Here is a 26,434-nt window from a genome sequence, read left to right on the forward strand (position 1 = left end):
AATATTTATATTGCCGCCTTTGATGTAATCCCCACCAGATGTAATCACTTATGTCACTAATTTTTCCAGTTCTCGAAACACTTTTCATAAGCACTGTACTGTGGAGCTCTCTTGCCATCCCTCTAACACTTGCCCGACAATTTTAAAGCGCCATATTCTTCACTTTTTTAATATTTTCATTCGTTTAAGAGGTCGAAGATTGTCCAAAACGAGGCATGTCTTCAACGATCTGTCGACCATCTTTAAAAGTTTTGTACTACTCGTAGGCTTGTGTTTTTGATAAAACTGAATCACCGTGAGCCTTTTACAACATCCGCAACGATTTCGCACACGAAATTTTGTTAGAAATACAAAATTTAAGACAAACTTTTTGTTCGATATTTTTAGTATTAGTATTTAACGACATTCCTACCAACTTAGCTAAATACTTTTTTTCAAATATCATTTACCGGAAGATTTAACCGCAATTTCCGGAGGCTTTTTTTGTTCCAATGTATTACGATACTGTTAAAAACTACTAAAAGCGCGATATTCCATAACTGAATGCGTCAGAGGCATTCAATTTTATTCCTTAAATGGTATGAGAGGGCTTTATAAAAGCCGGTGTCAAAATTGGATGATGGGCTTGGCACCGTCCACATTTTGGGGAAAGTACATACCTCAGGACTTGTTTGACCGATTCCATGCGAATTCCTCTCACATTCCTATGTTCCAAAACTGATTTTTTCATTTTTTGGTATACAAATCAAACACTAATTAGTATATCGGAATAAAAACTTGCAAAGATATGACCTTTAAGATATGCCATGGCAGGTCTAAAAATTGTCACTGGGGGCCATAACTATTCAAACCCCCAGACATCCCAAATGTGGACCCCAGAGGCTAAGTCTGACTTTCTACCGAAAATATCGGTCAATGTGCGAGGTATTTTATTGAAATTAAGAGTGAATATTTTCCTGATTATAATATGTATGTCAAAACTGCCCACTTTTTGGTGAAATCCCAAATCTCGGGACCCGACTGACCGATTTCACGATTGCTACGTGGCATTATTTTTATAATGCTAATAGTTGACTTTGCCGAAAATATCGCTCAATGAGTGAAATATATAATTGAAATTCAGAGAGAATCTTTTCTTGAGAGTAGTATGTCTGTGTGTTACAAATGGGTTGAATCGAGTCAATACATCCCTTAGCCCTCATATACCTAATATAAAGATTTTCGATCTTCCGGGTGATTTATACTGCATACATCAGCCAATACGGGAGTTATCTCAATTGAAATGAGCGAGCGTGTTGTACTCATAACAGTGAATCTTTGTGCCTAAAATAGATAAAATTGGGGGAAAAATTGGGGTCTATATAACTAATATTAGGATTTTCGAAAATCCGGCTGACTTTACTTCACATATACATATGTATTCGTTGATTTATGTGAGATACTTTACGATACCCAGGGAAGTTTTTTAGTTTGTAGCATATTAGAAGTGGGTGTTATTGGCAAAAATAGATAAAACCTGGTCGATCTACCCCAACTCCCATATGCTATACTATGTAATGATTTTCGTTTTTCAAACAAGCCTTTTACTGAATATGTCCGTCAGTGAACTATATATTGTGCTATATATGTATATAAATATATCAATGGTTAAAGACCCTAAGGTTTTGTTGCACCCTAACTTAGCTCCTTCTTACTTGTTTAATATAAAGTTTTGCCAACACCTGAAGGCGTCTTTGATCCTTGCAAGTTACACCCGAATGTAACACTTTCTTTCTTATTATTGATGTTGTTGTCGTGTGGGTACGTGTCTACAATGTTTGGCCACCTCTATTGAAAAGAATTGGTTTTTTTTTCATTTTGGCAAATCGTTTCGTGGAAATTTATTCAACTTGATTATAAGAGTATAAGTGTATGATTATAATACACGTTTATATCCATACATCATTTATACGTCAAAGAAGCTCCGTTTAAGTATGGTTTTAAAGGCGGATCTATTTTGAACAAGTGTTGTGAATATGCCTTTCATATTTTTGTGTACTTGTATGTACGGTGTTTTAATGAACAACTAAAGAAATGTGCTTTTAAATTTGCGTTACTTGAATGATACAGTAGTCTCAATACAATAATTTATTTAGATTACCCATACAAGTGCAAATAATATATTAAAGTTTTACAAATTAATTCTTTCAGTATTTAGTAATTTATTTAGGATAATTGAAAAAATTATGTTCGGAAGGCTATTATAAAAGCTTTTTAAGTAGTCCAAGGATATTGGATCATCCGAAAACACGATCGATTTCCATTCATTACTCTAATACATGTGAACGCTGCAAAACTGCTTGTCTCCTTCCGTTGAGCATTTAGAGGAGTTTTATCTTCATTTTTTTAAGCACTAGATACTCACAACTTTTTATAACTTTTTTTCACAGTGAGAAACACTGGCAGTGAAACCACTTTTCGCCTTTATTTTTGCTGCAGAGTTAGTCGAATTTGAAGGTGTTTTCAAAAAATAATTATTCTGCTTCTGCGCTCTCCTTTTTTTGTCTGCCTTTCAAATTTTTTCTATATGACTTCGGATTGCGTAAACAGACGTAGACGATATTTGCACTTCTATTAATTTTGGAAGCAATATCTTGCGCATAAAGGCGAAACTTTCAGTTTTGGACTTTTCGACATAGAAAGTGCATCTGCCATTCCCATATTCACAAAAAGATTTGAAATCGTTCCAAAAATGTCTTAGATTCTACAAATAAAAATTTTATTAAATTCGCCTGCTTTCACAATACAGCAATACAATATATTCATATTTTAATGGCGCTAATTTAAAAGCACATTTTTATATTCTTGCAACCAGTTATTACAGAGTATTAAAGTTTTGTTCACCTAACGGTTGTACGTATCACATAAAACTAATCGAGATAGATATAGGATTATATACATATAGTATGTATAAAAATGATCAGGGTGACGAGAAAAGTTGAAATCCGGTTGACTGTCCGTCTGTCCGTCCGTCCGTGCATGCTATAACTTGCGTAAAAATTGAGATATCTTGATGAAACTTCGTAAACAGGTTCCTTAGTAGAAAAAAATCGAGTTCGTAGATGGACGTAATTGGATCACTGCCACGTCCATAAATCGCCATTAATCTATAAGACATAAAGTGCGATAACTAAGCACTAAAATAATATATAATACCGTAGTTTGGCACAGGGGATCGCAGTACCACACTCCCCATATAACGGCTTCACTTTGTGAAAATGAGCGAAATCAGACAACAACCACGTCTACTTCCCATAAAGCACAATTTTAACATCCGGTTGATTTTGTATAATGACTATGTTTTACGTTTTTCTAACGAATCTTATGCTTATATACATATGTAGGTGAGTGTATAAGTTATATATGGTGTATGCATATATAAAATTGCTTAGATTCCGATCCTCTGGTTGACGTTTTACATCGTAAGCTTTGATTAATGCAAGTTGCAAGAGCATAAAATGTTCGGTTGAACTTGGCCCCTTCTTAGTTGTTTGAGTTAATTTCATATACACAAAAATATGGAAGGTATTTCGCAACATTTATTCAAATAGATCCGTCTTAAAAACCAAGCTAAAAATAACTTCTGCAATACCTGTGCAAATGAAGAGATATAAGCTCATATCTTGAAAATAGAATATGTACCTATGTATATATATGTACTAGCTGACCCGGCGAACTTCGCCCCGCCCAATTTTTATTTTTTTTTGGAAGTCATAGACTCGTATAACTTTACCACAAATAATATAAACTTCAAACAACGCATTTTCATTTAATGTTTTTAATGTTTGTAGCGCCATCTACTGTAACATACCGCACTCAATACCGCTCTTAGCGCCACCAACTGGTGGATAGCTCTTTGCTAATAATAAACAAATAATTTGCAATAAATAAATAATGCGACTATAAGGAGAGTTATAAACTATCCTATCTTTCAAGTTGGACCAAACTGCACACAGTGTTAAAAATTTCATTAAAATCGGTTCAGTAGTTTAAGAGTCCATCGCAAACAAACAATGCTACACGTGATTTTTATATATTAAGATATGTATAAGTATGTATATTAGGGCTCTTAAATTATTCGAATAACCTGAAAACCAATTATTCGAATATCCGTTTTGTAACCGTTTTTTCGATTATTATTATTCGAACACTCAATGCCTTAGTCAGTTAATACGGGTTTTCGAATAGTCGAATACCAAGACCTCTGGTGTATATATGCACATATTTGTTATGTATTCCTAGATGCAAATATTTTGTAATATACACAATTAGAACATCTGTTCTTCTTTGCGACTTTACAAAATATCTAAAATAACACAATCTTTTATGAGAATTCAAATTTAAAGTTATGTAGTATACTTTATTCTAAAAATGTACTTTATTTACAGTTTACATTTACAACGTTGAGAAAAGCCTGATGTGAATGTACGATCAATCAATCGCCCACACGTATTAAATTAACTGAGGAGGAGGCTTTAAACCAGACTACGTACATCTGCAACATAATTAAAGAGACTTCTTTGGTTATTGCGAATTGCATAAAATCCAAGTACCCAAGTTTAATAATTGGCCTTAACATTACAACGCCACAGCAAATCCAATTCTACACCAAAATAATAAAACACACATAGATAAAAACTCGTCCGCATAAAAACGAAATGCAGTGTAGCTTAGAACAAATGAATGACTGCGAACGTTCACCGAACCGGACCAACCTTCGTGTCAACTTTAATGAGAAAGGAGCTGAAGTAAAAGAGCGACGCGAAAAATTTCTCACCGCCAAGTATGGTTCACATCAAATGAGTCTGATACGCAAGCGTTTGGCTGTTGAAATGTGGTTGTATGATGAACTCCAGAAGCTCTTTGATCCACCGGTAAGCTGCAACGTCTGATAGTATACGTATTATTATTTTCAATTCTTATATTTTCGTGTTGCAGAGTGAGGCTATTGATGTGGATATTGATGAAATTTTAGACATGGATACCGATGATATAAGAAGATCACATTTAATAGTAAGTTAATTATTTTTAATTGGGTTTACCTGTGTATTTTAAGCAATACGTTAAAACCTAAAAATTCAATTATTATACTATAATTATTTAATATTTTAAACCTCAACATAGTATTATGTATCAGAAATGGGAATATAATAGTACTATACATTAGGTAATAGCGTTAATACAAGTAAGAATAAACAAGAAAAAACGTTAACTTCGGTTACCCTTTGAAAGGGTAATACTCCATCTGAACAATTTTTTCGGCTATTACGCTATTGTCTTGGACAATAACCAATTCAAAATTTCGTGAAAATATCTCTTCAAATGAACAATTTTTCCATACAACTACGTGATAATAAAAGAGATTGCATCATAGTTATAGGCAATAACCAATGTCAAATTTCATGAATATGTCTCGTCAAATGAAAAAGCACTTGATTCTAATTAGTAGCAATCAGATGTGAAAAATTTCTTCGGAGATTACATCATTGTCATACAAATACTTTATTCCGATCGTTCAGTTTTTATGGCAGCTATATGCTATAGTAGTCCGATATTAACAGTTTCGACAAATGAGCGGAGCGGGTACAAAATATGAGGTCGATTCCTCAAAAAATAAGTGACCTGTTCGTATCTAAACATTCGGACGGATGAACAGACCGACGAACTTGGCTACATCGAAATTAGTAGGGCCTCTAACGTTTCTTTTTGGGTGTTACAAACAATGTGGTAACTTTGATATACGGTATAACTTTTTCGATTTTAAGTTTTAATAAGGTTTCGTCTTTAACATTTTTAATTATATGTAGTATGTTTGGGACATAAAAAGGTAAATTTATAACAAAATTCGTGAATGAAATAAAATCGTACAAAACAACAATTAAAACCCAAAAACGTCGTTATTTGAAATTTTGACGTAAATTTTAAAGTTTCGTCCAAGAGATTGTGATTCAAAGGTTGGCGGTTCTTTTATTGCCTGGAACCCTCTAATAGGTTTAATGTACGTACATATCTCCAAGACCAATACAGTGTAAAAATTGATGAAACCGGATAATAACGCCATCCATTCCCAATATAACAGTACTGTTAAAAACTACTGAAAGTGCAATAAAACAATAACTAACTACGTTAGAGATATACAATTTAGCAAGCTGACATATCTCAGGCCTTATTTCAACCAAATTCTGTCCTAACATTCTTATTTCACAGTGCGAAAATGGGCGAAATCGGACTGCAACCTTTGTGCCTAAAAAGGATAAAATTGGGCGAAAACTTTACCCAGCTCCATATAACATCCGGGAGACTTTACTCCATATGTTTGGTGATGGTATGAGAGGTACCTTCATGACTCTCAAGGAACATTTTATTAGCACGTGGCATGTTAATAGTATGTAGTAGTGACAAAAATATATAAAATCGGGTCGATACTACTAACTCCATATACTACATACATACATATGTCTAATGATTTTCGTTATTCTAACAAACATTTTTCGAGTTAGTCCTGAATTGACAATAGAGGTCAAAGTCGGGAAATGTTCAGCATTCCCTTTCTTCACACCACTTTCTCACAAAAATATGTTGATAAGTTATTTTTTTTTCTAAAATATACATGTTATAATTGTTTGTATATAGATAAAATAGATATCAAAACTCAATTTGCTAAGAAACCGAGCGTAATTGCAACCATGGAACTGAATGATAACAGGCATTAATTAATGTTAATTGATTACTTTAAAGCTTTTTCTTTAAGAAGTTTTACATGTTTATATTTATTTACATTCTCATTTCTCTTTTAGCGACTTTTGTCAGTCTGCAAACGCCCACAAGCGGATATATCCGTAAGTTAGATTAGAAAATTGAAATATTTACAAAATTTTCGAATGTTCAATTTGAAGTAATAAAACGTTTCTTTTCCACAGAAATTTATCAGTGATTTATTGGATCGAGCAAAAACACTGTAGATTTACTGCTCTGACGCAACGGTACTTTATTAACAAGTTAAAAATATAAAACTCCGAATGATGCAGATTAAGTTTAGACCTAAATACATATATTATTTTGTAATAAGTAGTAATCTTTTTGTTTAAAAAACTATGTAATGCCTTTTGTTATTTCTCAACATTTTTGTTTTTGATAACATGTTTTTTTTTATATAAAGATATATTTTTAACTTGAAATAATTTATTATTAAAATTATATACAAATTTTATATACGACGCGCATAGAAGATATTGAATATTCATACGTACATAGAATTAAATAATTTATTATCACTTGTAAAACCAAAAACGCATGGATGATATTTAAATCAGACATGTAATACAACCAAAAATAATAATTAAAATATAAATTTCAGTAGCTAAGTAGCTAAGTATATAAGTATATGTAAGTGATTCTGAAACACAAAATAAATACAGTAAAGTTAAGCAACTAATCATGACAACACCATACATTTGTATACCAAAAAACAAAATAAATAAATAATTGACACAAAGCATGTACTAAATTTAATAAGAGAAAAATTTTGCAAGTTTCAGGGCTTCGTGTGATGATTTGTATACAATGGAAATACACACATATCGCAATTATCTCAAATATTGCTATTATGCTTCAAATGTGGGACGATAACCAATTAGTTAAATTTAAATTACGTTCACCGACAGTAGTCACAGTGTTCAATGTTTGAAAAACAAACACATTTTTTTCCTTTTTTATTAATCTTCTACTGTTAATATTATTTATCATTTAAAAAACAACATACAAAATCAAATTTTGCTGCGAATAACTATTATTAACTAAATGTTGGATGTTCAAAAAGTTTCTCTTTACCTTCACAATGATTCTCAGGTATAAATATACTTTTTCTTTCAATTATTTCAAAAAAAGTCGTTGATAATAATATTTATTTCCGAATTCTTTTCGCCAACATTTTTACTAAATATATCACGGACTTGTTAGAAAAGTTGGTACTGTGGGTTCAGAAGAAAATAGCTTTATACAACTAGCCCACACTTGTTTGATATGTGGATGTGTTATGGAATAGTATATGTATGTACTTTTATAAGTCCAAAATGTTACTTCATTGTAACAATTCAATTTGATTAGGAAGAGGTAGTTTTATTGAGCGATTGGTGAGCTTACTTATATAAAAATGATTTTGTTTTGAAAAGTCTATGGAATATAAATATTTATATTTACATTTTTTTAATTTATGATTTGTGTCGTCCTGCTTTCATGAGATGTATTACTTAAGACTGTACTTCTCAGTCGATGTAATTTTTGGAAGCTAATTTTTTGAAAACTGCCAGTAATAGAAATACTTTGCATATAGACTTGTTCGAAAAAATTGGAGCAACTAATAAGAGAAGTAAAGCACGTGCTATGAATTTTACAGTGATATTTAAAGGCAAACTAAATTTTAAGAAAAATGTACACAAATTAAATTTTATATCAAAATAAATGTACACCTAACGCTGTAAGTCGGATAAATTATTTGGTGCATTTTAATTTATATACAATTGACCACATCTGGAACTCAAAAACTCTATAAAAATCTTGACAACGTTATCTTTTCCTTGTAGAGCGTATAACTGTTTGCTTTAAAAAAGAAGAGTAATCCAATTAAAATTAGTATTTTGGCTAAAGTTGTCATTATTTCTAAAAAAAACCTTCTAAACCAACAATTTTGCGTATTTTTACGTCCTAAAAGATAGACAATTTATCATATTAAATATTTGACTGAATATTGCAACAAATAAATTGATTACAAGTTTTAAATTTTACTGTGTTGTTCTTATTTCATGGAACACGTCTGTATATCAACACAAATAAAATAAATATACTTTTGAAACGTACGTTTATCTTTTGCAAATACTCTTATAAATATATTTGAATTAAAAGCTTTGACAAAATGATTCCCCTATAAATACAGAGTAGCATGCTTGTTTTCTCCTTTGCAAACACATAATTGTAAGCAACAAGTTTATGTCAAGTAAGTTTTGCAATTACTATTTAATATTTGTAAAGCAATGGGTGAACAAAAATTTGTAAAGTATAATTAATCACCAAAATATATAAGAGAGCTCAGGTTCACTGCCAAAAGATATTTATATGTATATCTAAAATTAATGCATATGAAATAGGTATAGAGATGTTTGGGATTGATTGATTGCAAAACGAGAAATGCACCGCGACCTTAGGTCTATTGTGCCCTCTCCAAAATTATAAACACTCACCCGGACCCAGCATATTGTATGGAATTATTAAAATATTTATATATATTGAAGTCGAAAATCTTTTAAATTTAAAATGGGTGCATTGTATGAAGTGTAGTAGTATACTAAGAGAGCTATTCGAAAAACGGTTACGCATTATTATTCTAAATTCAAAGTTTTTGTTATTATAAAAATGAATGAATATAAATTCCATACACTAATATATATATCTGAATTATTATTTACCCTACATTGAAATACACATATTTTTGTTTATAGTAGCCCATTCACAAAAAATTTCAAAACGATTGCGTTTTGCTGACTGGAATTAAAATGAAAGATCTCCGAAAAGGATTAGTTTATGTAGAACTAAATACATTGATTGTTAATTTGGTTCCATATCATAATGCGTTCTTGCAACCACCAGTTTATTAAAGTTTACAAAATTTTTTGAGTAAAGTTCTTACCTACTTAGAAATAGACCTTTATTACTAAAAACTTAAGCCGGAGTATTACATTCTCTTATTCTCACAAATATATGAGGTTATTTGAGAAATTTAAAAATATAAAACTATGTACGAATATTTTATAAGTTAAGTCATTCCATTACTTGTTATTAAAAAATGTCTGCTATTTTCTCTTAGTGACGTACGGTACATACATAGTTTTCAAGTTTGTAGGATATGTGCCACTATTTATCTAAACTGAACCTAAGTTTTAAAATTGCTGAGAATATTTGAAATGAATTGAAGAGTGTACACAGAATTTTGTATTTGAGAGTAATGTTGTTACAAGGATCTTATTAAGATTGAAAAAATAGCCTTGATAAAATAAAAACTTTTTAGAAACGTTCAGATTACTATGTAAATATTCATTATGTTAAAAGTTAACCAAAAACAATTATCAAATCTTTTATTAGCATTCATAAGCTCATTTGCGAATCTAGACCTAAATAATAAATACACATAATTTAATTATTTTTATTTGCTAAGACTAATAAGATTATTTGCTGTTTATTATTATTATTTTTTTTATGAGTAAAAGTTTACTTAAGCTCATCCGACCTCACGCAATGTCAAACTACTGAGTGTCGTTTCTTAAAAATACATTCGGGTCCTGAAACAAATAAGTATATACATAGTTATGTATACATGTCTGTTCATACAGTTTATAATTCGCTTTAACTTACAAAAAGAAATGTACGTTATCAGGTTTACCCTCAGCTTCGCTCGCATCGAAATCTTAAATAAAGATTAAAGAGATTAGCTAATAAAAATGCAATGCTTTTGTTAGGGTATTTCAATCTTTAAAGTTTATGCGTATGATGATCAGTTCAGTGGTTTCGACGTGAAAGCATATATAATAAACTTACATTCACTTTTATAATACCATATAGGATTCAGGGATGCAATGTACTGCAATATTGTAAAAACCCACTTCTTCAACTCAAAATGTAGTCGAAAAAGATTTTAACTCTAACGTCGTAATATTGAAAAAATACATACATTTCGAATTGACTATTCATTTCCCTATTTCACCTTCAAATTTAATTAATACAGATGCAAGTTCTTAATATCTATACGTTTTTTTAATATAAACAACTTTATTTTTACCATACCTTCAGAGAGCACTTATACTAGTACTTCTCCAGCTTTGAAATAACTAAACTTTTCAGTACGGTTAGCCCCGTCAATACAAACAAATAAATAAATTCGTAATTAAAGCGAAATCAATATGATCAAAGAGCCATACGGGTGTACATATAGACCAGCATTATAAAATTATTACAAAATCGTTCATGATTATGCTACTCGTATACTTATTGCAATAATGAAAAAAAACGTTTTCTTTTTCAAACCTCAAATGTTGTGAAATCTGAATTAATGCTCACCAATCCACTGGAAATGTAATTAAACATAGTTTCTTTTATGGTAATATACATATGTATGTAAGACTTATTTTAACATAAAACCTTTTACACTTAAAAACTCATCATTTACTATATATTCAAAATAAGTATGCTCGTGAACTATTGCGTGAGTAAGCATACGCGTAATCACATAAGCCGAGAAAATGCAAAACGAATATAGATATTATTGTAAGTCATAAGGAGCAAACTTTGTAATTTACGAGAAAATAAAATTATTTGCTTTGTGAAATAATTGTATGAAATTTATTTATAATAACATAGGACTTAAAATCGCTTTTTTCCGTCCATCCCTTTCGTAAAAAGTGAGATACCCGTTCCTCAAGAATTTTTTATTTTAAAATTTTTTTGGTCAGAAAACACTTACACTGTAACACTTTTTTTGGATTTTTTTTAGTTTAACTAGAGGATAAATTATTAAAAAATATGAGTCTTTTTGAATTTTTTGGTTCAGATAAAAATTGCGACCTGCATCCTGTCAATTGGAAATTGCTTCCCAAAGGCAGAATATCAAAGATTTCGTATCCAAAAAATGATGTGAATGACATTTAAACATATAACTATAAACCCTAGAAACTTTAATCACTTATTTCTTTCCCTCCCAAAAAAATCCTCAAAAAAAACGATTTTTTGAAGCCTCTAAATCGGGCTCCCCCGTTAATATGTAACTACTATACTATTGCTATGGATATTATCCAACACCTTAATACATAACTGCAATGTTTATAGCTACTTAGTATATACTGGGCTAACGAATTACGTCAAAATTGCCAAGGAGATACCTTAAAATGCAAAACGTCTACCGGAGGATCGGGATACATACATATATATATATTAAAGTGTTTTTTTTTTTTTTTGTTTTGAACTATTAATTGTTTTCAATCCCATCGTGAAATTTCCTTGGAAATACCCTAAAGAAAATTCCCTGAAAATTTATTCCTTATTAACATTAAGGAATGGACCAAGGCATGTAAAAATTTTCCATTGAAAATATGTACACGGTAATCGTGATTTTTTATCTTTAAATTTCTATAGCTTAGAGGCATTTTATGGCATCGCTTTAACTTTATACACTTATTCCTCAAAATTGAACACTACAAAAGTGCCCATTGCGACAAAGTCGAACACCGGCGAGGTAGTAAGGGGCTCTAAACCTGCTTTTTCCACGAAACTCCCATTTTTTGTATATATCTCGTAAATGACATGAGCTATAGAAAAAATGTACATGACAAACTTGTAGGAAATTTCAATTGCTACAAAAAAGAAAAAAGAGGTCAAAACCGCCATCATTAATACTTCTCGAGATATTCGGCTTTTTAAGTAAGTCTATATAGAATTTTCATAGATGGTATCTAATAAAAAATCTATGAAATTTCCATACAAAAACGAAAATCGTTTAGTTTATGAGAGTTGGGGTAGTATTGACCCGATGTTATCTATTTTTGCCAATACCATATACTACTAACATGCCACATATTAAAAAAAAATTCAACAGGTTTCATAAAGTACCTCACATACAATTACTAATCATATGGAGTAAAGTCAGCCGGATGTTCGAAAATCATGAATTTAGTTATATGAGGCCTAGGTCAAGTTTTCATTAAATTTTATCCACTTTAGACAAAAGATAGTACACTGTTATAATGAAACTCGCCCTCTCATTTTTATTGAGATACTCACATTCTGGCCGATATAAGCGGTATAAATTCACTCGGAGGTTCAAAAATCTTTGTATTAGGCATAAGGACGCTAAAGGAAATATTGAACTGATCAACACATTTTTGACACACAACAACAACATACAATTATCTGGGTAATCCCTGAATTTCAATTATGCATCTTACACATTGACCGATAGTTTTAGTTAGAAATTGACAATTCTTGGTCACAAGGTGACATACTTTAAAGGGATCATTCGTGCAAACTTCTATACCGTTATATTAATTGTATTTATTTGTATACTAGAAAATGAAAGAATCAAATAGAATTTAAAATTGTGTTATATGGGGAGTAGTTGTAATTGTAGCCCGATCAAGATCAGGACCACTAAATATTCCACCTTTCAACTTTCCCTTACTAAATTGGGATTTTTTTTTTACAAATGTCACTAATGCCCTACCACGTCTAAGGCTTTGACACACTTTTTTATCGTTTCTAACTTATCATGTTAAATACATGTGTTCATTTTGAGAAAATAACTTTCCTGTAGATATTTCACCCGTTTATTCACATCCATTGGTAGACTGTACATTGTTCATTATAATATGGACACTTGCAAGCAAGGGCAACAGAAAAGTTTTGTTCCATACAAAAAATTTATTTCGATCGTTCAGTTTATATGGCAGCATGCTATACATGCTATAGAGATCCAATATTGGCGATCCTGACAATTGAGAACCTTTTTGGGGAGAAAAAGATTTGTGAAAAATTTCGCATCTATATCTGAAAAATAGTGTTCTAGACTAGTTCACTGACAGACATGCGGACGGGGCTAAAACGACTCACCTCACCTCTTTATATTTAAAATAGTTGGAATATGAGGCCTTCGACGTCTCATTCTGTCGCGATTCGGTTTAAAACCTCTTACCTCTTAAAGTCCAAAACTTTCGCCCAGTTATTGCTGCTATCGTGATTTCCGACAGAACTACGAATGCTATAGAAAAAACTATATATTGTAATGTTGTATATAAATTTTGACATAACCTCAAAATTTATGCAAAAAAATCAAATAACCAGCTCTTTGGGGTTTTTATTTTTATCTTCTACAATTTTTTTCTTCTTTCACGAAATTTGTTGAAACTTCTATACACATTGTATTTCTTTCTATTTAAAATGCATATTTATTTTTCCTTATATTGACATAATATCGAAAAAATCCTTAATTTTCAATAAAAAAAATCTCAAGTTAAAAAATCTAATTTTTATAAAGAGTCAGTAGACTTTATCTTCGTGAAGGTCCCTACTTTCTAATGGAATATAACATGTATACGATAAATTTTCTCAGAAATGTCAAAAAGAAATCTCTCGAATCCGATTTTTTTAATCATTATGTACAATTTTAAAGTAGTTATTAAAATTAACACTTTAGTTATTTGAATAACATTACATTTCATATTATATTTATAAACGGGCAAAATTACCAGCCAATCCATAAAAGGAAATAAGTTTACTGTCGATAGTTGACGATATTCTTTTAAATAGCAATAATGGATCGACAGCTATGTACTATAATAACTAATTTATAGTACTTTGACAGAAGACTGAACACTTTTTAGAGACAACTCTTTATTATACACCTGCAACATGTAGCTACACAGTATAATAGTTTTGTTCACCTAACGTTTGTATGTAGCACCTTCCTTCCGCCCGTGCAAGCTTGAATAAATGAGTAATTTTGATGAAACTTGGTATGCGGATTCCTTAGTACAAAAAGATACGAGTTCGTACATGTGCGTAATCAGACTGCCACGCCATTAAATTTTACCTCCAAGATGGTACGAGAGGGCTTTATGAGAGCCGGTGGGAAATTTTGGTGAAATCATATATCCTATAAAATTACTTAGATTCCGGTCCCCTGGTTGACGTTTTACATCTTAAGGTCTGGTCCATCGTCATCGATTGGGGAATCAGGTTCGCATTCTCCTGGTTTATGTTTTCATTGCCATCCAGCAAGTTGGAAAAGTGTTCCCTCCATAGTTTTAGTATGCTCTGGGCATCAGTCACTAGATCACCTCTATGGGTTCAACAAGAGTATGCTCCGGTCTTCAATCTTCTGTTAGTCGCCGCATCTTTTATATCATTGACAGAAAATTGACGTTCTGTTTTGTTGTCAAGAATATAGTTAATAAAATCTTTATTGTTTTCACCTATTGATAACGTGCTTTCTAAAATGATTTTTATAGAATTCATTGAAGATAACCTAAAAATACAGTACGCTTAGAGCATAAGATGATAAGTTTTAACCATAGTAGGTAGTAGTGCAGCCCTGCTGTATTTCGGACTCACTTAGCCTAGCTGTGCCATTTTGATGCACTAGTCGTAAACCATTTTATTATTACTATGACGTTTCATCTTCTCGTTCAAACCATTTTGTGGTTTCGATGAACCTACTAATAGTCCGATATGCTTTTTTGGACTATGCTGGAATTAGTTGGAGAGACGACAAGGCTAGTAGAGCTGCCTGGTTATCCGAGTATATTGTTGCTTTATGTATCCTTTCGTAGTTCTTCAATAGAGCTTCACAGTCCTTCTCTATACCCAGTACTTCCGCTTGGAAGACGAACAGAGAGAGAAATGACGGATAGAGACAGAAATGTCCAGATCTTCGGAATATACTTCCGTGCCTACTCTGCAGTCCATTTTGGACACGTCGATATAGACTAAGATGGTATCTTCCTCCTCTATTATTCCCCTTCTCCATTCACGTCTAGAGGGTATCCTCATCTTGAAGTATCTATTAAAATCCAGCTTTTGGAAAATGTAATCTGATTTATTGACGTTTACTCCTAATTCTTTTATTTTTATTGCCGAATATGCTGCTATTTTCTGAATATAGATGTCTATGGGTAGTGGATGCAGGATCACATTAAGCGCATCAGTCAGACAGGACTTGATTGCACCAGTAATACCTGCACATGCTGCTCTTTGTATTCCATTTAATTTTCTGATGTTGTATTGTTTCTTTAGTGCTGGGCACCATACCAGGTTTTGCTTAGCATCAGTTCTGTTTTATTAGGGTTAACACCTAATCCATTATTCGTGGCCCATAGGTTTAACCTGCGTAGTGCTCTTTCCTATCCTTAAGCACCGATTGTATACTTACATCTACACACTGTGTCGTCTAAGCCGCCATGTGTCAGAGAATTAATGATCGTGTTTACTTTTTTTTACAATCTTTCGTGTAACAATAAGCAAATGTTATTATATCAAAGATTCGCATTGGGTTGGAAGCTTAGGCGATTAAGATATCTTGAACCGAGTTTCTGAATCTCGTTCTTCACCATATTTATTTCAAGGTCTTTGTGTAAGTTAATATAAGTTAATATGTATTTTTGATGTACCGTGGAGCATTTGCAGTCAAGCTGAGTGCTTTCAACTGATATCTTTGAATTTGTTCTACATTCGATTTACTTGCAGTTCCCCAGGTTTTAAAATGTTTTTATATAGGATCAATTTATTTTTGAGACTAAATTTCGATTTGGGACCCAGCAACCAGTATATTTTTCTCGTCTTGATTTTTAGATGACCTCGTTTAATTTTTATGTGTTGATGCAACTCATCCCGAGGTACTTAGTGCTAGTGCATTCTGGAATAATTGTTTGATTTCATTTACACTAATGTTCCAATTTCGAAACCAGGATTCTACAGCGTCCAGTTATCTTTCAACAGTTTCAGGCGCTTCGTTTGCAGAGTTAGCAGATGTAAATTTGGCAACAGTTATATTTTCGTGGTTTATTATAGCGTACAGTGTTGGGCCAAGCACGCTGCCTTGCGGAACACCTGCTTTGACTTCGTATACATATGTATGTCGGATGTGTCAGCTTGTTGAATGTCGAAGAAAACTGCCGAACAGTACTGTTTCTCTTCGAGACATTTATGTATAGTTTTGACGATTCTGTGGCACTGTTCAGGGGTTCCTTGTAGTTGCCTGAATTCAAATCTATGGTGTGGGATAACGGATAAGGAATCTAAAACTGGCAATAAACGACAATGAAATATTCTTTCGAATATCTTAGAGAATATTGTCAGCGAAATTTTTGATCTGTAAGAGGTTAATTCGTTCTCGGGCTTGTTTGGCTTCGGGATGATTATAATTTCGGCACATTTCCATTGTGTAGGAAAGTGACTTAGCCTAAAACCACAATTAAAGTTTAAAACTAAGAATAGCAGGCATTTCCTTGGTAATTGTTTGATTGTCCATGCATCAATATTATCTGGGCCGGGCGATTTGGAAATTTTCAACTGTGACACTTCTGATTGTACTCTCAAGAGAAGTCTAAACATTTTGGCGCTGATGATCAGTACGATATTGAGAGCAAAAGGCTTGAAAATATTGGCAAGGTGCTTGCCAAAAGCGTCGGTTTTTTCATTTGTCAGATCTACACCAAGAGTTGTTTTCATCTTTTATTGGTACTTGTCGCTTCGGAGGACATTTCAGGTATTTAGTAGCTTTCCACAGATTATATTCATTATTTTTATTTAGACCGGTATTCTTAAGAAATTCTACAATATACTCTTGCTGCCAACTTGGATTTGAATTCTTTAATTGCTTTTTTTAGTCTGGCTTTGTCAACCGTATTTCTGCTATTCTGCCAGACTCTTCGAAGCCGTCTTTATTTTATCCAATCTGTGCTAATTCATCTGAATATGGCACATTGTTCGTACAGCATGGTACAGATGAATTAAGAGAGAGCTAATGAAGCGAATGAAGCGGCTTGGTGTATTTTTTTGGTGAAGTTTTCCACAGCGTCATCTAAGTCTCGTTTTGTTGTTACTTCCATGTTTAGGTTTACGTGGGACTCCAGCCCAGCTTAGAAAAATCGTATGTTCGACCTTTTACGCTGCTTTCGGAATGTGACAACAACAGGCTTACTTCTATGCATGAGACTCCCTCTATATCAAGAAATGCAGCAGTGCATGCAGTTTGTAATGTAGTGATTTTTCAATTTTCTTTGTATATACTTTCATGCTTTTGAACCATTAGTTCTTCCATCTTTTCCAGCATTATGGGCATAATAATTAAAACATTTATTTAAATATTTACATTTATTTCCAAGAGTATGTAACTCTTACTTTATTGGATCAAAGAATATGATTCACTTAGTTTACAAAAATTCTTAATCTTAAATACGAAATTGCTAGTAAAGACAGAAAGCAAAATACAATTAAAATTCTAAAGAATTCTTATCAGCAAAATCAATAAGTGCAACGCCTCTTAAGAATGTCGATCGTAAAGACATACTTGAAGCAAAGCGGAAATGCACTTAAAATTCTTTAGAATTTTGGTTACAAATATTGTCAATGCAATTTTGACTATTTTATAAACAAATGGATAGAATTAAAGAGTTCGACGCCTCTTATGCACAATTAAGTGGAAAACAATAAAAGAACTTAGTTTATTTTAATTTATGTATTAATGACGTAAGTATGTTTAAGTGTACATGTATGTATGTATGTATGTAAACAGACATACATAATATTTTGTGTGATGGTGAAGTGGATATCATAACTCCCCCACCGTTAGCCTGAGGCTCCGACGAAGAGATTACATAAGTTCTGTTATTGTTTTTTATACAGATTATAATAATAGTACAGATAAAAATAATTAGAATTCCTATATTACTCCCAGTGTTTATTATAGCATTTCTAGAAAGATTATGTTTTACTGCCTTTATTGTTTCGTTAAAATGTATTTCGTTAAGATTTAAATTCGGGAGTGATATATTATTTTCCTTAACTCTTAATGCTAGTTTGTTTAGGATAAACATTTCTTTTACATTTATTTTATAGTTTTCATAGATTTTTAAATTAGTTTCTACAAAGCAATTTTCATATTTTATCAAAAATATTTTTAAATTTTCAAATATTCGTGTTTTTTTACAATTGGTAATAACTTTATCATGATAATTCTTAAATATAAGTAAGCCTGGATAAATTTCTTTTTCTTCTTGGTTTTTCATTGTAGTCATATTACAATTAGGTTTTAAATTTTTTACAATGTTTGTTAAGCAGTAATCATTTATTTTTGTTAATTTCTTATATTCTAAAGTGTTCGGTTCATATATTTCTTTTTTATATATTAAGACAGTATTTTCGTTTAAAACTACAGTTTTATTTTGGATGTTTGGTAGTGGTTCAAATACAACTGGAGCGAGTGTTTCATTTAAAAATTTTGGGATGCTCAATGTCAAAACTACTAACTTTTCTTTATATGTAACGGATACTTTTGTGTGTAGGTAAAATTCTGTTTGGTTAATAAAATTGAATTCTTCAGTTGTCAATATATCTGATGGAATTATTCCTAGTTTTGAATTAAAAATGACGTGTCCTATTTCATTTACATGGTCTATTAACAAGTTGATATCGTTATTAATATGAAAAATATTTTCGAGAAAATTTGTTTCGTCTTCTAAATTGAGAATTTTGTTTTGGATTTCGATTTTAAACTTATTTATATATTTTTGAATAGTTTTCTGTTGTTTGTTAATATGGTTTGTGATATTTAATATTTTGTTCTCTATCGAACTCCCCAGATAATTCATTTCGTTTAGGGTGGTCATTGTTTCAGTCTTTCTTTTTTCTAGAGTTTGAATTTTGTCCATAATTCCTTTTTCGTCATCACTATCCATTGTCCCTACTACAAATTTAAGTCCTCTCCCTATTGCGTTTGTTAGTCCTCGTTTCTGTCTAAAATAAGGAATTAAGTTTTTAATTTTTGTCCTACATATGTCCATGCTTTTGTTAACGCTTCCTAATAGAGGAGTATGTATATTGTCTTGTAAAATATTTACTGTTTCAAAGTATTGAGTAGTGTTAATAATATGTATTAATCTTAGGTAGTTTTCAATAATTTCCATGTCCTTCAGTTTAATTGGTATATAACCGTGGTTGTCTGTCAAGTCTTCAACTTCTAAGTGCTATTGTGCTCCTGTGTCGAGTAGCACTGAAGCGTAAAGTAATATAAGAAAAATCATCTGAAAAGGTGGTATATTAGGAGTTTTGAGGTATTACGTTATTTAAATTTTGAAATTTTTTATTTCTTTTAATATGTGATTTGTAATATTTATGTCCTCGATCTATTATAACGTGTTCATTATTTAATCCGGTGACGGTTATTTTTCGAAATTTAGAATGGTTTTTACCTCCTCTTTCATCCTTTAAATAAACAGGGCCTGTCTGAATTTCTACATTTTCGCGTGTTTTGTTGAGTTTATTAATAGCTTTTTCTTTATTCTTTATTATTAGTTCTCTAATTATTTGATATTCGCTTGGGTCTATATTTCCATTTCTAAAATTAATTGGTTTCTTTCATGTACTTGAATGGATTGTATTGTTATAAAACATAATTATTTTATATATTTTTTCTTCTGTATTTTCTGTATCTTTATTAGGATCATGTTTGCAAATTCTAATATGTTCATTTATAGTGTTGTGTAACCTCTCTACATCTGAGTTAGATGTATGATTATTATTTGACGTGTAATGTATCTCAGTTTCTGTTCTCTAAGAAATTCCAATAGAATTCATTATCTACAACCAATTTCTTTATATTTCCTACTATTGACAAATACTGCGTTAGGGCTAATTTAAATTCTATCCAAGATCTATTTTTAATTTTAATTGCCTGTGCAAATTTCGAGAATTTGTCGATAAACGTTAAAAATAGTGTTTTTTGTAAACTATAAAAAACATCTACGTGAATAATTTCTCCAGGTTTCTCAGGAGTTTCAGTTATTTTATATTCTTGTTCGATAGGACGCCTGTCATATTTTTCCTTGTTACAAATATCGCAGTTATTTATATATTGGGTTATTCGTATTATTAGTTGGGAGTGATAGATTATTGTTTTCAATTCTGCAAAGTTTTCATTTATTCCTCTGTGATTATTTCATTTGTGTTCTTTTTCAATTTTTTTCTGTTAACTGATTTTCATCTACGATATCTTCTAGTAGCTTTTTACATCTAATGATTTTGAATTACCTATTTTCGTTAAAATATTTCTTGGCTATTTCATTGAAAATATTAAATAAAGATTCATCTGTAATTAATATGGCATTGGTCTTATTAGGATTAAAATGGTTTTTTATTATGGTGATAAGTGTTCGTCGAATATTTTTGCAGTTATTGTTTTTCTTTTATTTTTAAAAATATTTTCGTTTTTTATTTTTAGTGATCCCGATACAGTTTTATTAAAAATTATTTGCCGTCGATAGAAATTTATTGGGTAATTAGTTTCTAAAATGATATTTTCATTCTGAGTCATCTCGACTGTTTCATCCATTTCAGTATTTTGGGTTTCTTCATTAATATTTATTTCAACTCTTGATAAGGCATCTGCATTACCATTTAAAACTCCTTTTTATACTCTCGCAACAAAGTTGCTAAAGAGAGTATTATAGTTTTGTTCACATAACGGTTGTTTGTAAGTCCTAAAACTAAAAGAGTCAGATATAGGGTTATATATACCAAAGTGATCAGGGTGGCGAGTAGAGTTGAAATCCGGATGTCTGTCTGTCCGTCCGTCCGTCCGTGCAAGCTGTAACTTGAGCAAAAATTGAGATATCATGATGAAACTTGGAACACGTATTTCTTGGCTCCATAAGAAGGTTAAGTTCAAAGATGAGCAAAATCGGCCCACTGCCACGCCCACAAAATGGCGGAAACCGAAAACCTAAAAAGTGTCATAACTAAGCCATAAATAAAGATATTAAAATGAAATTTGGCACAAAGGATCGCATTAGGGAGAGGCATATTTGGACGTAATTTTTTTGGAAAAGTGGGCGTGGCCCCGCCCCTAAAAAGTTTTTTGTACATATCTCGGAAACTACTATAGCTATGTCAACCAAACTCTACAGAATCGTTTCCTTCAGGCATCTCCATATATAGTTCAAAAATGGAAGAAATCGGATAATAACCACGCCCACCTCCCATACAAAGGTTATGTTGAAAATCACTAAAAGTGCGTTAACCGACTAACAAAAAACGTCAGAAACACAAAATTTTACGGAAAAAATGGCAGAAGGAAGCTGCACCCAGGCTTTTTTTAAAAATTGAAAATGGGCGTGGCGTCGCCCACTTATGGACCAAAAACCATATCTCAGGAACTACTCGACCGATTTCAATGAAATTCGGTATATAATATTTCCTTAACACCCTGATGACATGTACGAAATATGGGTGAAATCGGTTCACAACCACGCCTTCTTCCAATATAACGCTATTTTGAATTCCATCTGATGCCTTCTCTTTATAATATACACATTAGGAACAAATGATGATAGCGGAATAAAACTTTACACATACATATATATAACTTTTCAAGGTCCCTTATATCGAACACGAAGAACTCAGTGCCTAACCTAACCTAATTTTTCACCGAAAATATCGGTAAATCTCTCACAATTTATTTCTAATTAATTTTACAGCAAAATAAAAAAATATGTAAATGACGGATAATGAAATCTCGATTATCACTTTATCATGCGAGAGTATAAAATGTTCGGTGACACCCGAACTTAGCCCTTCCTTACTTGTTTATATTTTATTTCATAATCATATTCTTGTAGACGAAGTCTCCATCGGACCAGTTTAGAATTCGGCTCTTTAATAGAAAATAGTCACGTTAAGAGTCTATGATCCTGCCGAACAAATATGGTCTCGATTGTTGTGTAGCCCATACAATTGCTAGTAATTCTTTTTCTATAGTACTATAGTTTTGCTCATGATCATTAAGTGTTCTACCAGCAAAACAAATAGGATGTCCATCTTGGGGCAACACTGCTCCCACTGCGAAGTTGCTTGCATCCGTTTGCAAAACAAACTTTTTATTGAAGTCTGGATATGCCAAGACAGGGGAATTAGTTATTTTTTAGAGTATCAAAACTTTCTTTATAATCAGGATCCTTAACATCGATTTTAGCGTCTTTCTTTAAATACTTTGTGATTGGTCGTGCAATTTTCGAGTAATCTTTAATAAATTTGCGGTAATATCCTGCGAGACCTAAGAATTGTTTAATTTGTTTTTGGGTTGTTGGTAATAGAAATTTTTGTACGCATAAAATTTTATCTGGGTTTGGTTTTATTCCTGATTCACTTACTATATGTCCTAAAAAACTAGTTTCTCTTTTCAAAAATTCGCTTTTATCTAGCTGGATCTTTAAATTTACTTCTTCTAAACGATTAAATACTTTTTTTTATAGATTCCAAATGTTCTTGAAGTGAGGTTGAGAATAGTATTATGTCATCGAGGTATACGAGACAAATTTTATTAATAAAATCACCTAGGACATTGTTCATCAGCCTTTGAAAAGTGGGTGGTGCTGTTTTTAGTCCGAACGGCATACGAAGGAACTCGTAGTGGCCGCCTTCTACGCTAAATGCGGTTTTTGGAATATCTTTTTCATTTATTTCAATCTGATGGAAGCCTTTATCAAGATCAAGGGTTGTAAAGTATTGACACCTTCCCAATTTCTCCAAAATTTCGTCGTTGTTGGGAATGGGATATTTATCATCAATGGTGACTTCGTTAAGTTTACGATAGTCAACCACCAATCTCCATTTTTTCTTTTTGCTTGCATCCAGTTTTTTCGGTACAATCCATACTGGAGCTGAATATGGTGAATGACTGGGTCTGATTATCCCGGCATTCAACATTTCTTTAATTTGTCTACCTACTTCTTCCTTATGAATGTATGGGTATCGATAAGAGTGCGTGCAGAGTGGCCGCTTGTTGCCGAGCCGGGCCGGCTGACGCTTATTCCGAGAATTTGTCATGCGAGAAACAAGTTTGAGTGTGCATAGTGAATGCGAGAATCAGCGCTGATATTTTATCTATTATTTGTGTTTTATGTATGTTTGGGTTTGTTGTTCATTCGTGTTTGTGAAATTGAAGTGAAAAGATATGGATTCGTCAGATGATGAGTATTTAGCTTCGGCTACTGTTTTAAAGTATTTTATCAATAAAAAATCATTTGGAAAACATCCAATAAATGATAAACGAAGTGAATTTGGAGAATTTCATCACTTATATAGTGATTTAAGAAAATATCCTGCCAAGTTTAAAGAATATACTCGAATGAGTATTGAAACTTTCGACTATATTCTCGAAAAGATTGGTGATAAATTAAAAAAGAAGTGGAGTAATTTTATTAAAGTGCCAATATGTCCATGTGAACGCTTGATAGTAACTCTCAGGTAAGAAATTTTTTATGTTTTATATATTTGTATTTATTGTATTAAATTCATTTTATATGGTATTAAATTCATGAATACATTTTTTTAAAAATAAAAAGAAAAATTAAACAAAAAAAATAAAAATAAATAATATAAATTAATTAATAGGATGAATAAATTACAGTTTCCTTTGTATTTTGGTCTGGAACCAATGATGATGAAGTTGATGGTATATTTGTACCTTCAACTGTGGTAAATGAGATCGGTTGAAAACAAGGAGTTGTGCTAAGGTCTAAAGAATTTATCTGGTAGCTTTCAGATGAAACGCTGATTGGTGAAGACAAAGGCGCGAATCTTGAAGTTTCATTGGACAGTGTGGGCATATTTTGAACTTTTGCATACACGTATTTATAAAGTACATTTTGCATCTCCATTCGACACAGAAATTTATTCTCTGGGTCCAACTTCCGAATATGCGGCAAAAGAGTTACAAAAAATGCTTCATCTTCATCCAATACAGTCTTTTTTTCCATTTTTTTATTTTCCAGCAGTGCCAATTTTCTCTTTTCAATTTCCAACAATTGGGCAGTGCTGTTAGAGATATTTTTTTTTTTCGATGGAACTTCACAGCTGAACTCGTCATTGTCGCACAGATCTCTTGTTTCTTCGACTTGTGAAGTGTTGAGAATATCTTCAATTTCTCCTTCATATTCAACCTCTTCTTGGGTAGCTTTTACACTTGACGCTTTTAAATTACCACTTAAATTTCTGTATTTCATTTGGTCCTTTAAAAACAGTAGAGAATTGAAATAAGGCCAACTCGAAGTAATTTGTGATGCGGCATCCCCCGATTTTGGAGTTGGAATTTTGCGCACTTCACATCGAAATTGATCGCGTAAATACTTCCATTTTTTTTTTAAGTCTTCCTCTGCAAGATCAAATAAAACCATATAATTAAAATATGATAAACATTATATGCATACATGAATTAATACAATAAAATACAAAAATTTATACAAATAATATAATATAAATTTAAATAACAATTTTTGTTTTAATTTTCTTATTTAGATTTCTGGCAACTGGAGCATCATTTGCCTCACTAGCTTTTTCGTTTCGGCTAGGCAAATCAACAGTAGGAGCTATTGTTAAGGAGACAACCCAAGTTCTATGGGATAATATGTTTACTATACATATGCCGCAGCCAAACGAACAATGTTTTCAAGAAATTGCAGAGCAATACTGGAAGCTATGGAACTTCCCAAATTGTATTGGTGCTATCGACGGGAAGCACATACGAATCAAGTGTCCAGGAAATACTGGCTCCATGTATTATAATTATAAACACTTTTTTTCTATTGTGTTGCAAGGTATTGCCGATGCCAACTGCAAATTTATTGCGGTTGAAGTTGGTGGATACGGAAAGCAAAGTGATGGTGGCACTTTTAGCTCTTCCAAAATCTTTAATCTTTTAAAAAGTGGAGAACTACCTGTACCAGGAAATACATGTCTGCCAAACAGTGAAGAAATTGTGCCATATGTATTTCTTGGGGATGAGGCTTATCCCCTTTTAGAATGTTTGTTAAGGCCGTATAGCCGAAAGGAGATAACGGAAGACCATGAATATTTTAATGCCCGGCTTTCAAGAGCTAGAAAGTGCATTGAATGCGCCTTTGGGTTATTAAGTGCAAGGTTCAGAATATTATGGAAACCCATTGAAACGGATCCTTTGTTCGCTGAACTCATTGTAAAATGTATATGCCTTCTACACAACATAATTATTGATTTAGAGGGATTAGATGAAAATTTAAAAGAAGAAGTGCAAAAAGAACATTTGGAAAAAATCATAAAAGAATTCAATAAAACAAGTGTCAAAAATGGTAGATTAATAAGAGATAAATTTTGTAATTTCGTATGCATGAATAAAATATAATAAATTTCAATGTAACTTACTTGGTATTTTCATTTCTGAAGCAACGGACATCCATAGCTTTTCCACTAAAACACGGTTATGATAACATTTATTTTTCTGATCCCACAAAGCCGGCCGAGAAAAAACTTCACTTATTAATTGTTCTACATTCATTTTAAATAAACCAAAACACACGACTGTACTCAAGAAAAGTTCAACAAGAATGCCATTAAATGATGAATGACAGCATATAATTGTTGATTTCACTTTTTCCAAAGAATTTTATGTCCAAAACTAGCTTTTCGCAGAATAAACAATGCTTTCGGCGCTAGAATACGCTTTGAAACTGTTTATTTGGACTAATTTGTATAGTACCAGTTTTCTCGCATTGGTTCTCGCAATAAGCGTTAGTCGGCCCGGCTCGGAAACAAGCGGCCACTCTGCACGCAC

General features: G+C 32.0%; 3 protein-coding genes across 10 annotated transcripts in view; 2 read left to right on the plus strand and 1 right to left on the minus strand.

Annotated features, from left to right (window-relative positions):
• Positions 1 to 11,416, plus strand: part of LOC105230188 (protein phosphatase 1 regulatory subunit 14B) — a 48,089-nt gene extending 36,673 nt beyond the window's left edge. For 7 of the 8 annotated variants that reach the window (XM_049454930.1, XM_049454923.1, XM_049454926.1 and 4 more), the window contains 3 exons: positions 4,428 to 4,913; positions 4,978 to 5,052; positions 6,247 to 6,764. In XM_049454930.1, coding sequence (XP_049310887.1) covers positions 4,698 to 4,913; positions 4,978 to 5,052; positions 6,247 to 6,432 — 477 coding nt within the window. In that variant the 5' untranslated portion in view covers positions 4,428 to 4,697 and the 3' untranslated portion in view covers positions 6,433 to 6,764. Of the gene's footprint in view, positions 1 to 4,427; positions 4,914 to 4,977; positions 5,053 to 6,246; positions 6,765 to 6,836; positions 6,879 to 6,959 lie in introns of those variants that run through there. The other variant, XM_011210817.4, reaches the window with a different exon arrangement.
• A 12,167-nt stretch (positions 11,417 to 23,583) lies between these two features.
• Positions 23,584 to 26,024, plus strand: LOC125778207 (uncharacterized). The gene is made up of 2 exons (XM_049454835.1): positions 23,584 to 24,093; positions 25,144 to 26,024. The coding sequence occupies exons 1-2, from the start codon at positions 23,801 to 23,803 to the stop codon at positions 26,003 to 26,005; spliced, it is 1,155 nt and encodes a 384-aa protein (XP_049310792.1). The 5' UTR covers positions 23,584 to 23,800; the 3' UTR covers positions 26,006 to 26,024.
• LOC125778221 (uncharacterized) lies at positions 24,129 to 25,129 on the minus strand. Its single transcript, XM_049454850.1, has one exon. It carries the CDS (start codon positions 25,020 to 25,022, stop codon positions 24,234 to 24,236), a length of 789 nt encoding a protein of 262 aa, XP_049310807.1. The 5' UTR covers positions 25,023 to 25,129; the 3' UTR covers positions 24,129 to 24,233.
• Positions 26,025 to 26,434: the final 410 nt, after the last annotated feature.

The sequence above is a fragment of the Bactrocera dorsalis genome, chromosome 1 (genome assembly GCF_023373825.1).
Source record: "Bactrocera dorsalis isolate Fly_Bdor chromosome 1, ASM2337382v1, whole genome shotgun sequence".
Classification (NCBI taxonomy): domain Eukaryota; kingdom Metazoa; phylum Arthropoda; class Insecta; order Diptera; family Tephritidae; genus Bactrocera; species Bactrocera dorsalis.

Coding starts and splice junctions, on each gene's coding strand:
- LOC125778207 (XM_049454835.1), top strand. CDS start 23,801: ATGGATTCGTCAGATGATGAGTATTTAGCTTCGGCTACTGTTTTAAAG. Junction 24,094..25,143: donor CGCTTGATAGTAACTCTCAG/GTAAGAAATTTT, acceptor TTTCTTATTTAG/ATTTCTGGCAACTGGAGCAT.
- LOC125778221 (XM_049454850.1), bottom strand. CDS start 25,022: ATGGTTTTATTTGATCTTGCAGAGGAAGACTTAAAAAAAAAATGGAAG.